Source organism: Pygocentrus nattereri, chromosome 23, assembly GCF_015220715.1.
Source record: "Pygocentrus nattereri isolate fPygNat1 chromosome 23, fPygNat1.pri, whole genome shotgun sequence".
NCBI classification, from domain to species: Eukaryota; Metazoa; Chordata; class Actinopteri; order Characiformes; family Serrasalmidae; genus Pygocentrus; species Pygocentrus nattereri.
In genome coordinates, this window is record NC_051233.1 from 29,384,921 (window position 1) to 29,399,007 (window position 14,087).

The 14,087-nt window shown below is 41.8% G+C and overlaps 1 protein-coding gene across 1 annotated transcript; it reads right to left on the reverse strand.

The window, feature by feature from the left end:
• Nucleotides 1-560: 560 nt before the first annotated feature.
• pafah1b2 (platelet-activating factor acetylhydrolase 1b, catalytic subunit 2) lies at nucleotides 561-13,210 on the reverse strand. Its single transcript, XM_017713867.2, has 6 exons — nucleotides 12,703-13,210; nucleotides 10,552-10,632; nucleotides 8,816-8,905; nucleotides 6,443-6,559; nucleotides 5,470-5,592; nucleotides 561-3,690 (listed from the first exon to the last, which is right to left on the reverse strand). Exons 2-6 carry the CDS (start codon nucleotides 10,627-10,629, stop codon nucleotides 3,412-3,414), a joined length of 687 nt encoding a protein of 228 aa, XP_017569356.1. The 5' UTR covers nucleotides 10,630-10,632; nucleotides 12,703-13,210; the 3' UTR covers nucleotides 561-3,411.
• Between the last annotated feature and the right edge of the window lie 877 nt (nucleotides 13,211-14,087).

Genomic DNA, 14,087 nt, shown 5'->3' on the forward strand with positions numbered 1-14,087 from the left:
TGTTTGCCCTGGTGGGGAATTGAACCCCAGTCTAGAGTGTAGAAGGCAGAGGTGTTACCCGCTACACTAACCAACCCTTTCCAAAAAGGTTACATGTTCACTCTTAAAATGGTTCTTCAGGGATTCTTTGGCAAAGAAAATGGTCTCAAAAAGAGACACGAGGCCAATCACGAAGCAGTATCGTCACCATATCAGTTAACCTTACTTTTCTCACTTATCAACTGTGATGTATGTAGTAGATGCAGTCATCTGAAAATGTAGTGATTGGTTAGTGTAGTGGGTAACATCGCTACCCTGTAGACTGGGGTTCAACCCCTACACAGGCAAACACCCTACACTATACCATCCTTAGGTGACCCTTGGGCAAGACACCTAACATTATCTTTGCCTTCCTGTGTAAAATGATCAAACTGTAAGTCACTCTGGATAAGAGTGTCTGCCAAATGGCATAAACGTAAAATACTCCAGTAAGTTTATGACTGTATAAATGGAACTACCCACCTACAACCATTAGATGATGATTAATATAAATGCAAATAAAGGCCATTCACAACATTGACTTGAGGTACCATCCCTGCATCTTTAATGGAATGTCTCTTCACTGTGTGGCAGTGCAGCTAAACTAAACAGTGCAAGCTCAGTGGCTAAAGTGAGCACAGACATATGGCCACGCGCATCAACTAAAACCCAAACACGAGCAGCTTCATTTATCACATCACCAGCTACACAAGCTTTTACACAGACTATTAATATATACAGACACGGCGTTTCCTCACACACTCAGGCATGTTCAGACACGCCTACACACACTCTCATTCAGACTCATTCAGACCTGTTTACACCTCGATGTTTCATGTTTCTCGAATATCAGGATTTTATATGGATAGTAGAGCTGGACCAAACAGCATTTTACAGACGGCAAATGATTGTTAGTAGATTAACCATTGTTTTAAGCTTGCTTGCTACAAAATACAGCCAGTAGGTGGCAACAGGGTGTTAATAAATCAGGCTGAAGCCCAGCTGCTTGTGTGCTTCATGTTGCTGTGATGGCCTCAATTGCAGCTTCTTATTGACACAGCTTATTTTATGTGGCTAATTTGACCTTTTTTTTTTTTTAAATCATGGAAAAGACCACTCAGAGCAGGTCCAAGCTACTGAATAGTGTGCAGAAACGATCTTAAAACAAAAACTCCACCAGAACTCATATCGATGGTGGAGTAATGAAGGTTTTTAGGCCTCTCAAAAGTGCTTTACACCAGAGATTGTGCTAAACTTCGGAATCATTTTCCTACAGCTGCGGACAGCACGCCAGCTGGCACAATCTCCTTTATTCTCAGAAATAAACACAGCTGAGAGAAGAAACGATCCAGAGAAGCGGGAAACCTATTTGGACCAAACGTGGAGTTACAACAGATACTGTCGCCTGGAAAAGTCTCGCAAAGATTCCCCGTTGAGCCCGGCAGTGAAAAGCTACTTGGCTTGATAAACATTTCTTTCTTCATAGAAGTGCCGCGGTACGTCCGTTTCACATAAAACGACCAGGTGTAAACAAGTTTTTTTTTGCCCACCCACACTCAGTTATGTGAATACACAGTTTTAAGACAGCATGGTCTTACATTAGACGGTCTCTCACACGCACACATTGTGACCTTAGCCGATGGTGTGGAGCGTCCCAATGCTAAGCCGTTTCAAACACAGATCAAAGGTCAGCTGGAACAGAGAAACCACTGTACACAGTAAACAATAAAAATGGTGAGTGATGGGGAGAGCGAGCGAGAGAGAATCAGAGAGACTGTAACTATTGTTCGGAGAGAGAGAGAGAGTAAACAGGTTTAGGTCAGAGAGAAACACTAAAGAATCATTACTAGAGATTCCAACACTCAAACCTACCAAACCCATCAGATTTGATCTACTTGGAAAAGTGTAAGTGTGCGAATATCAACAATCTCTTCGTGAGTGAAGGCACAGAGAAGCTGGCAGTATCAGTGCTACGCTCAAGCCTCGGTCAGCTAATGTGTGTGAGTAATCAGTAATGGCGACTGTTCAGTGCTGCTTTTGAGGACCTATAAAATAAATAAATTAAACCATTTAACAGGAATAAACAGACCCTAGAGATCAACTCAAGGGTGGAAAAGCAAATTCATAAATATACATCAGTGCAGACAAATTTGTGTGAAACAGCGAAAAGGAATTCACTTTTTTTTTCCTTCACATTTTTCTGAGGACGTTTACACACTCAGGTCCTCACAAATACACACAAACATGCGCCACCAATGAATCCCTTTTTCTCAGTGTTCTGAATGCAAATGTTTATGACCAAAATGCAAATATACGGCTCTGTTGGTGACATTTAGTATGAATAAAAATATTGAGTGTCCACACTGTGTTAACACATGGGAACAAGATCCTAAAGCATGGGAGTTAGTAAGGCATGGGAATGAGATAATTAATTCGTGGCCACAAGTTAGTAAGGCATGGGAACAAGATCATGCTTTATTAAGCTGTGGTCAAAGCTTAATCATTTCATTCCCACGCCTTACCAAGTTGTGCCCATACATTAGGATCTTGTCCCCATGCCTTACTAAGTTGTGGCCACAGATTATTTTAATTTATATCATTTTTAATTTATTTCATCTGCAGGACGTCCTACAAATAAGCAGGTTTTCTTTGTCAGTTTGCAAAAGGCCACCCATTCGCATTTACTGTTAATCGAAAGTTAACAATAAACTACCTATATAAGACATAAATATTACAAAGAATATTTAATCATAAATGTATTTGTGAAGGTGCAGGTTGTGAAGGAGGTATGAGGGGAGTAAACAGGCATCGGTTCTGTCTTTGTAGTGTTGATGGAAGCTAACTGGTGAGATTTGTTGAAAAATTGGTTCTTTCTGCGAGCTGTAGGCGTACGATTGTGTCCGTGTCCACATAAGGTGCCTAAAAGGCCCCCCTTTGCCATGGGTCCAGATGTGACTGCCCCGTTCGCCTGCCCCCCAGCTGTTACGCCACCGCACTTAAGCTGTAATATGCTGTTATTACAAACACACAAAGAAAACGCACTTGTTTGCATTAAAAACATGTCGAAAATGAGGGTGTCCCCAAACTTTTGATGGTGCAGTGTGAACACTTTGAACTTGTTTTTCAACAAGATGCCTAAACCAAGAACTCCTGAAATGCCACTCAGAACCGTCAGACTCTTCACTTGGGTTAATGATTTATTCATTTCTCTCTCTCTTGAAATTGTTTATAGATCTAACTGATCTTTCTCTCTCTCTCTCTCTCTCTCTCCCTCTCTCTCTCCACTACTCATACAGTATGTGATGGTATTATGGTAGTTTCCCCTTAAGAAAGTGACTCGTTTTTGCTCCGCCCCTCCAAAGACTGATAGATGCCTCATCCAATCGATTCCTTTCAGACGAGGGAGGCCCGCCTCTCCTGAGGCGTTTCCTCCAATAGCTGAAGAAGCAGCTCATGAAGGGGAGTGGCTATGACGCCGTAACCGCTGGCCGTCAGGTGCAGGAAGTCAAACATATCCCGACAGGAAATTGTGCCGTCCGAGTGGACGAAGCCGCCGCCCACGTCCAGGAACTGCACGGGTCCCAGGCGAGGGAGAGAGGCCCGGAGATAATTATTCACCGCTGAATTTTTCTCCCTCAGGGGGTTCGGGAACTCCCCCCTTGGCAGGAGGCCCTGGGTGACAGGAACAGGACAAATTAGGTTCAAAGCCATAATCCACACAATTTTTCCTCTTAGCGCAAATGTAATCAATCCATCAAGACTCGGTGTCTGAAGTTTGTTTTTTCCTGTATTGCACTGCAGCTAATAGGCTAATGTAGCTAACAAGTCACGGACGCTTATAGTTCGCATTGCACAGATTCTGATACAGGCATCGATACCAGCGCTTAAATACAATATCGTTATTGGTGAAACCACCACACCGCACAGCGATTTCTGACGTGTGCATGTGAAAATGGTCATGGCTGAATCCGTAACGGCAGTTCTTGGTGTGAAGGACATGCTAGCAGAGCCGCTAACCTGAACGCTGAGCTGCTTCTTTCAGTAATCCCTCATCTGCTGCTGCGTGGTCACTTACAGTCTGGGTTAATGTTACTAAGAGAGCAGAAGGAAACACTGGACTCTTGACATAATAATAACCTTTAGCCTCGATTTAGCCTTTATCATAGCATCCCGCTAGCCAGGCCTGTACGTCCTCAACCACCTCTGTTGATCAGCTGTATCGCTCAGCAGCGGGGTCTCATAGCCCATCGTTTCAACCGAGCCAGAGATGAACAAAACACTGTTGCTGATACTGATAGCGTGAACGACGGTGATATTTACTGAACTGATGCTCAGAGATGCAGCACAAGTGAACAAGCTGCCGATGTGTCAACACCACAGGTATTTCATGTTTACTTCCGTGGTTAAACATGGTTCTTATTACTAATTATATAATAGTAAATACTATTCTATATATATATATATATATATATATATATATATATATATATATATATATATATATATATATATATATATATATATATAAACAAAAATAGGTCTTCTTAAGCATCTAAAACATAATCCAAATAGTAAATGCCATCTAGCCAAACATTATTTGTGATGCAGGACAGATTTTACCAAAATATTTCTAAAATGTAATTCTATAAATATCAGGACTTACATGTGAGCTGGGTGAGATACTGTCAGTTTCGGTCTTGGTACTCAGTATCAGCCAGTAATTAAGAATCAGGTATGAGTATCCTAAGGTAAAAAGTGGTATTGGTGCATTTCTACTTATAATCATGCACCATATGGCTAAGTGTGTGTTTACACAGCTCCCAATTATTGAATTCAGGTGCTTCAGCCACACCCACTGCAAACAGGTGGATAGAAATACAAACACAGTCATGCCATCTCCATAGACAAACACTGGCAGTAGAACAGGTCATACTGATGAGCTTGACTTTAAACTATGGACTATGCTGAACTACAAGCCTGCCATTTTAAAGGCTAGTAGTTCAGGATAAAGCAGGTTTTGAGCTGTGCATATGTTTGTTTTATAATTGGATGTTTAGTCAAATGGTTAAGTCACTCAATTAATTTGATACATTCTGTCGCTTAACTATGTGTTTATGATGTCCTTCTGTTATGTATACATGTGTACAACAGCGCCTCGCACAGATAAAAAATTGTAAAACCATGTGAAGATTTTGGCACAATGCTAATTGGTGGGGTATAAGCTTCTACTACCTGTTAGCCACATTAGCCTTGTAGCTCAAGAGCGAAAGTAAAGAAGCAAACTTCAGACACCAAGCATGTCTTGGCTGATTGAGCACACCTGTGACCAGGGGAAAATTGCGATGTTGAATTTTTGACCATGTTGTCAAATAACTAAAACACAGCTTAACACACAAACACAAGCATATGTTCTCTCCCTCTCTCGCTCACAGACACACAGTCTCCCTTTACCAGAACGACAATTTTGGCCTTGGGCAGGCGCGAGTGGAGCAGCTGGACGATGGCCACAATTCCCCCTGCAACCTGCTCCGCTGTGTGCTCATGATTATTGGTTCCAACCCACAGCACCACCACCTGAGGGGAACCAAAGCACTCAGTCACTCACCAATAACACTTTCATTAAGACTGGGTGGGATCAAAACTCTTATACTTTATAACGCAAAACTGAAGCCTTGAAAATTGACCAACAGCAATAAGAATCCAATATACTCTCCCTAAAAACTGCTTCAATTAAAATGAAAGCGTGCCCATGCCGTACTAACCCATGAGAATGAGATCCTAAAGTGCAGCCACACCTTAGTAAGGCATGGGAACTGTTAAGCAGCTATAGTGTTGGGTGGAGTTAACTCGGGATCTGTGCTCTTAATCTGAGATGATTGACAAAATACTGTCCCTGAGTTCACCACGATTAGCATCTCTTGCGCTCTTTCTATGGTATTTCTCTTTTCTTTCTTTGGTGGGTTGAGTTTGCTGTCTAAGACCACCTACCCAAACGATAATGACACAATAACATGATCTTATACTACATTTGTTTATCAGATTACATATAAATAAAGCTGGACAGGTAGCTAGTTTACCATCTAGCCTACACCACACACATACCAAACTAACTGGCTAGATATGTGCATGGTGTGAGCCAGTGGCCACCAACTCTAGTCTGGAGATCATCTTTCCTGTTGCCTGATTGGCTGGATCAGATACATTAGTGTAGGTCAGGGGATTTGAACCAAGCAGGAAAGCAGGACAGGGGATTTGAACCAAGCAGGAAAGCAGATCTCTAGGATCAGGGTTGGGGACCAATGGTTAGGCTAATTTATAATAACCCAACGTCAGCCGACTTGGGTTCAGAATTCCAATGTAACTCTTGTTAGTACTATATTTTGGACATATCAATAGAAGTTCCAAAGAAAAATCTCCTGCTCACACGTGGTCTGATGTTCTCCAGTTCTCCGTTCTGCAGTCTCCACAGAAGGTTACACGTGGTGTCTCCTCCAATCCCGAAGTTCAGTGCATGAAGAGGTGAATACAGCTCCCGCCACACCTGCACCAATCAAAGCACAGGCTGTTAACAGTATCCCACCCTCCCAAACGCAGCTACCAATCAAGCAGTAGCATTTATGGCCCAACTGATATACAAATGATGTGACCGACACCCGTTTTAGGGAAGCAAAAATTCTGTTAACTAATAATGTTGGTAAATATAATTTAATTTGGTCAAAAACTAACAGAACGATGCTTGGTGGTGTGTTTACGGTACGGAAGAGTAAAGTATTTAGGTGAAGTTAGACTGGATTTGTACACCGTTGTTTTTAAGGTCCAAGTTTCCCCAGTGGAAAGGTACATGTTAGTACTTTTTCATTACCTAATATTTTAAAACAGAACAATAAAATAAGAGGCCTGGAGACGAGACATGGTGTGTGAAGTCAATTTTGGATCAGTTAAGTTCCCTGACTAAAGGTACTGAGATGTACTGTTGAAGGTCCGACCCAAGTGACGGATTAGTACGTTTTTTCTGAGAGTGTAACCCAACAGAACTTAATGCTACATTTCTTTGTAAAGCGAATCCACATAGATTTGAGAAATGTCTATGTATCGGCATCAGCAGATATGCAAGTGAAAAATATCAGATCGGCATCACCCCACGGTTCCCATATCGGTGCATCCCTAGTTGTTTTCTACTGTCCTGTTTGTTAAACTCAAATAACCTGAAGAAAGTCTTAAGACAGTAATGTTGTAGTGCTGGGGTGGAGCTTTCCAGCTTTTTAGTTTCTATGAAGATATTTCACATAAATCTTCAGCACCTTAAAACTGTTCATCATACTGGTTAAGCCTGTTAACATCAGACACATTCAGACGCAGCCACCCATCAAATAGCTAATTATCATTATTCCACTCATCTATTAACCAAGATTACACACCACTGAACCTGCTAACCGTGAGACGTCAAATCACAAAACACAGCAATGGCCTTCTGTTCATTACGACACAAAATCCCATTACAAAACAGCTCAGTCACAGACGTTACACAACAAGCTTTCTGCTTTGTTCTTTTAGCACTGCGATAGTAAAAGGGCCCAACTGGCAATGAGACTAAAGGCCCAGCTGAGTTTCTCCATACAATTAACTTTTAAATGACAAATAATACAAAATAACAAGGACAGAAATAGAAATAGCAAAACGTGCTGATTAGTAGTAGCTAACAGTACGGCTATATATATAAATCATCATCTTATTCTGGGATGTCCCTTCACTTTTTAAACCATTTTTAACAACTAAAATGTAAATCTACAACATTTTTACCGTGCAAAATAGTAATTCATGTCTGAATTCCTACAAAGCTGACGTTGGCTTTTTATTTAGCAGCTTTCTGTTTAAGTTTCTGTTGCACCTTAAATGGAGAAGCAGTCACATTCTGCAACCTGTACAGGCGACTAAACGCTATTGCTGAGCCAGGAACAGGAAACTTGAATAACAAACTTGAATAACTTCAGGTATAAGCCACTGGTTTTCATATCGCTGCTGTCAGAACAAAACCTCTATTCTACGTTTAACAAGTCGATGGAACCAGATTCCGGTTCAGATTCGCGGTTGTTATAGTCATTACGGTTTTGTGCATAATGCCACAACTGCCCTGGCATTATGAAACATCCCTGACTCAATCAATCATTCGGCTAAATGGGAAAAACATTAGCATCGTTTGCACTGTTTGTTTGTTTGTTGCATTATCTGAGCTCAGTGGTGTACTGGTATGTTTATAATACAGCTCACAACTGAGGAAGAATATCAACTGCTTTATTAGATGAACCGATATTCCGACCACTACTGCGGATTCCTGATGCACCGAGATGAAGATTCAGACACACTGGGTTGAAAACCGAAAAAGCCACATTTCAAAAACTATGGCTGCAGAGGGGTGACTTCCCTTTCTGCTTCAGTTGTTTTGCCATATTTTGTGTACCGACCAAGACGTTCTTGGGCTCTTTACACTCGGCATGACCACAGATTATAAGCATCATTGTTTAACATTCCTTGTAGAAACTGATATACACAGCTGATATTTTCACTGTTGATCAGTTGCTGCTCAAACTGTTTGAACGCATCTGCGTTGACAGCGTAAGAGAGTGAATGGAAAAACATTTCATTACTAGCCTATTTTAAGCAACTCTGACTAATTTCAGTTTGTGAGATTTCAGTGCATCCCCAGTGCTGACCTTTTTGAGTATGATTGTCATTGGAGGTCATTAACAAACTGTAAACTGACTGGGCAGAAAAATCAGCCATAAGCTGAAACACAAACCTCATACTGCTGCATCAGCTGCACCATAGAGTCACCTACAAACAAGACATCAGGTTCTGCATCCTTACACTCCTGCACGAAGCGATTATGCTGCACACACAAACACACAGAGGTCACATTCTCAGAGTGTTCGACCTGCACGGTCAAGTTAAGATTCTTTCTGGTTCAGAAAACGCCAAAACAGCCGTTATTAATAGTGACAGTCAGAGTGAAATGAACAAAAACATGCAAACACACTTTCCTTAAATAAACACACACTCATATACAAACATATAGCGAGGGAAACAAATATTTGGACACTTTAATAATAGGTAAACTTCAGGTTCTGTAGGTAACCTTATAAAATATTTGACAAAGTAATATTTGTTTCAGAGAAGCAGGTGCGCGTCGTACGAGGCTGTAACTGTCGGCTTTCCAGGCAAATAGATGATGTCATTTTAAACCCTTATAATAAAAGAAGCTGAACTCACAATTTTTTCCCTAATGACATTTGACCCATTTTTCCACAAATATGGGCTATAAACTATAAACAGATGCCTCTTCAGTGATCTGCTCTGTAAAAATGATTTTTATAAAATTATGGAAAGAGCATCCAAGATTTTTGGCTTTCAGCAGTTCTTGTTAAATTGAGGGAAGTTTTACCCCAAAAAAAAAAAATTTAATTAAAATTTACATTCACTTCATGCAGCTACTGAATAATTTGCCTTACAATTTGGTCATGAAAATTCAGATGGAAAAACCAAAATATACAGTGGAGAATAAGAGGTTAACCTCAAGAAAGGAAGGCAAAAAACAAACAAGGCTGGGGTGGGGTTGGGGGGGGGGTGGAGCCAGGAACAATTGGTAGATTTTAGTGTTAAATGAATAATGGAAGCTCTTTCTTCAGATGACCTAATGATCTCACAGAGAGAACAGCATGTCACGTTGGATGGTGAATAGGACTCAGTCACTCATTGTATTTTTCACTCCAACATCTGCCGACATGTTGTTTGTCATAGAAATACATTTTCATTCTAGACCAAGCCAACATCAGCTAGATCAGTGAAAATGAGTTAGGCTAGTTAGTGACAGAGCTGCACTAACTCTGCCTTCTCAGTCATGTCCTTAACAACGTGTCCCTGACAACATGCTAACATTTAGCCACTCATGTTTCTGACTAGTGACAGGTGTATAAAATCAAGCACACAGCTATGCAATCTCCATAGACCAACACTGGCAGTGGAATGAGTCATACTGAAAAGCTTAAAAGTGGTGCTGTCACAGGATGCCACGTTTGCAAAAAGTCAGTTTTTAAAATTTTTGTCCTGCTAGATCTGCCCCAGACAACTGTAAGTGCTATTATTTTGAAATGGACGCATCTAAGAGCAAAAGCTCAGCTACGAAGTGGTAGACCTCACTAACATGTAGCATGCAGCATGAGAACACTACCGACTAGAACGCATAGCAACTCCATATTAATGGTCATGGTTTTGTAATGGGATGTCCGAAAAGCTCATATGGCTGTAATGGTCAGGTGTCCACATACGTTTAGCCATATGGCATATATACACATATACATACCATATAAGCAAACCTATAAAAATACATAACTTCCCTGCTCCTTATGTTTCTTTGCATAAAAAGTGTTTGCTGAGTAAATATGCACACATTCCAAAACACACCTTCATTGTTCAAGTTCATCAGCTTCTGTATACGTGCACATCAACATAAACATGCTCCAAACACCGCAGACAGACCTGTGACATCCAGCGCCCATCACCCTGGACGTCCTGCACTGGTAAAGGCTCAGCGGCAGGGTTCTCCTCTTCACTCATCCTCTAAAACGAATATTGCCAAAAGAAATTGAAGGTCATGGTTATTATACACTTCATATGTCATGTTGATGACATTAAAATACTGAGAAACCGGAAAAATATGTTTTATTTAGGCTCTAGTTTTGCCTTAAAACAGCATCAAAACACAATGTGTCAGGGCATCAGGCAGAATGTTCATAACCATTTCATATAGCGACATTCAGAGAGGGAGCTTTTAGAGATGGACGTCTGGTTCCTATCACCACCACTGTGAACAGCTGGGACCAAGTTCCTCTAGAATGAACCATCTCACGTCAAACTTCTCTGAATGACTTTGTTTACATCTTAGTAATTAAATTCTAAAGTCTTTTTTTTTTTAAAACTGGTGGAGTTCCCCTTTCACGCATTTATTTCCAGGCCCCACCTGTGTTTTTGAAGGGAAATTACACTGATTTTTCAAACTTTCTGTGTAATTAAATGGCTACATGTCAATAAAGTTATTAAGAGCAGTTTGGTGCAAAATGCTTCGTTCCAGAGAAACTTCCAGAGCCAGAATTTTTCACAGTGGTGGTGATGGGAACCAGACGTCCACCTCTAGAAGCTCCCTCACAGAAAGTTACTTATAAAATGGTTGAGTACACTGCCTGATGTCTGAGACCTTGTTTCATGGAAGTTGTGCCCAACAGTGCCCAAACAAAACTAAGACCCATGTAGGTTCACTGGCAGTTTTGGGTAGTAACTATAATGGCTATGTTTGTGTTGTAAACATTGGGACCTCTGGTTCCCATCACCACCACTCTAAAGCCAATATGTGTCTGTACTCATATGTTTCTCTACACACAACCACTCTGAAACACTCTGTTTACACTCTGTTTATTATAAAGAAATTGTGAAAAATGGGTGGCCTTACCCTTTCACTTCCTTTCATGTCCAGCGTTACTTCTCTAGTCTTTTTAAAGTGGAATCCCACCAATTTTTTAAGAATTTCCACATGATTAAACGTGTTAAAGCCATTAGGAGAGGTTTGGTGTGAAATGCCTGATTCTAAAAAAAAAAAAAAAAACTTACCGAAACTTCACAGTGGTTTTGATGGGAACCAGACTTCTGATGTGTTTAATGCCCCTAAAAGCTCCTCACAGTAAGATACTTCAAAAAAGAGTTATGAATACACTAAGGCATTGTTTTATGGTAGTTGAGTGGCAAAGTTTTGGTCTAAAACATATTTTTATCAACTTATGTGAATCCATTAAGGTGGATGAACACATGGATGGTGTTCTAAGGCCAAGCAGGCCCCGAATATAACTTACTTTTTCAGACTTTTTAATTATTTTACCATCATCAACATATATAACCCCAGAAAACATGCGTAGATTCACTGGTGGTTTTGCAGAGCAAATACAAAGGTATCTGCCTTGCAGAAACTGGGACATCTGGTTCCCATCACCCTCACTGTAAAGCAATCGGAGTCTGAACGTTTCTCTACACAGGAATTACTTCATATCAAACCACTCTGAATGACTTTGTGTACATCCGAACCGCTGAGTTACCTAGAAATTTTGAAAAAGTGGTGGAGTTCCCCTTTAAGAGCAAGGGAAAGGCTCTGGCTTCAGCCTTAATCCTCTGCTCAGTCTGTCAACACAGGCAAGCAGAACAGGGAGCAAGTGCTGCTGGGCCAAAACACCTCCCCATATCATCCCCAACCTTCCTCCTCATCACTCCACTACTGCACCACCCACACCAAACACACCACCCATCGCTCTCACTCGGTCTCTGATTCCAAGCTGGACCAGACATAAGCACATATGAAGATGACTGGATGGACATGGCACTGATCTCTGCACGCAGCCTCTGCCTGTAGTCTAATGCACAAGGCCTCCAGCCCAGAGCCCAGAGCCCAGAGCCCAATGCCCAGAGCCCAAAGCCCAGAGCCCAAAGCCCAGAGCCCAAAGCCCAGAGCCCAGAGCCCAGAGCCCAGAGCTCAAAGCCCAGAGCTCAAAGCCCAGAGCCCAGAGCCCAGAGCCCAAAGCTCAGAGCCCAGAGCCCAAAGCCCAGATCCAGAAGCCAGTCAGTGCACATCCCACACAGGCAGGCTACCTGCTAAAGGCTCCGAGGATGCTGCTGGATGCTCCGCCGTGCACTCCCGTCCGGCCCCGGAAAGACGAAGCGGGTCGATGACCTCCTCCACACCCAGAGACCCTTCGCTTAAAGCGATATTTCGCCCGCTCTGCGTGAATCACGGTTATCGTCTCCCTCACCGCGTCCGACCGTGTCTGCCTCCCGTTTTCCTCTATGGAGCGCACTTCCGTCCGCTGCTCTCGTCACGCGCTTCCCGTTAAAGCCCAGTCCCGCCCTCTTTAGGTTAACGCAGATCACGAACCGGGACACTTTACGTAATAAAACGAATGAAATAAATCAGCGGTTTTCCCCGAGATCATTTTTCACGGACAGCTCGGGTTACGACGCAGCGCTCGGGCTGGACAGACTACTTTAGTGAATCTAAGCCCTGACAGACTTTAGGGGCTTTAGACGTGCTCAAGTCGGCCTGCATGTTCACTGCACACAGCCCTGCGGTCATTTCGGGGGCTTCGGTTCTGCGTTATAAAACCCCCTTTTGTAGGAGAGCGAGGTGGCTTTTCAATGACGTCATTTATTTGCTGTCGCAGGAATGAGCGGCGACCTGCTGTTGTAGTGGCGCGGCGCCACAAGAGGGCGCCAGAGGCGCGCGGTCAAAAACCACAAAGTCACGCTTGAACCCGCAGAAACAGGCGCGGAGTTTCGCTCGCCTCCCGCTTTAGACCGACTTTTATACATAGTTTGAAGGAGTAAAAACTTACAATAACTGATTTCCAAGGTTACAGAATGTTATCATTTTAATTTGAGTATTTTAGTACACACAATGAAATCATTTTATTCATGACAATTATTGTGATTATTATTTATTGTTATTATTGACAATTATTTACTATTTATTCATGTATTATTCATGATTTATTCATGTGATCATTATTAATTATCGTTGTAATTTGTTTATTATTAATAATACTTATCATTTATTCATTTTTTCTATACAGTAAATGAGTTCAGTATTTGTGGTATGACTTCATATGTGATATTCACTCGTTTAGAAACACTCCTGGTTAAATTCAAAAAGTTTTCTTAATATTCTAAGTGAAAATAAGTGACGGCACTCTCTACAGTGAACCAACCTAAATCTGTTTATGTACTAAATCCATCCATTTCCTAAGCCGCTTCTCCGTCAGGGTCGCAGGGGGATGCTGGAGCCTATCCCAGCAGTCTTCGGGCGGAAGGCTATGTACTAAATAAAAAAGCAAATAAAACATCAAATGTGCCATTGAGTTTTTTCGCAGGTCCCCAAACTTATGAAATGCAGCACACAAAGCATAACAGTGCATTATGATGCATTACGGTGCAGGACGTCCCATACGGTCTAGCAGTTAGGATTCCTGGATTCTCCTGGA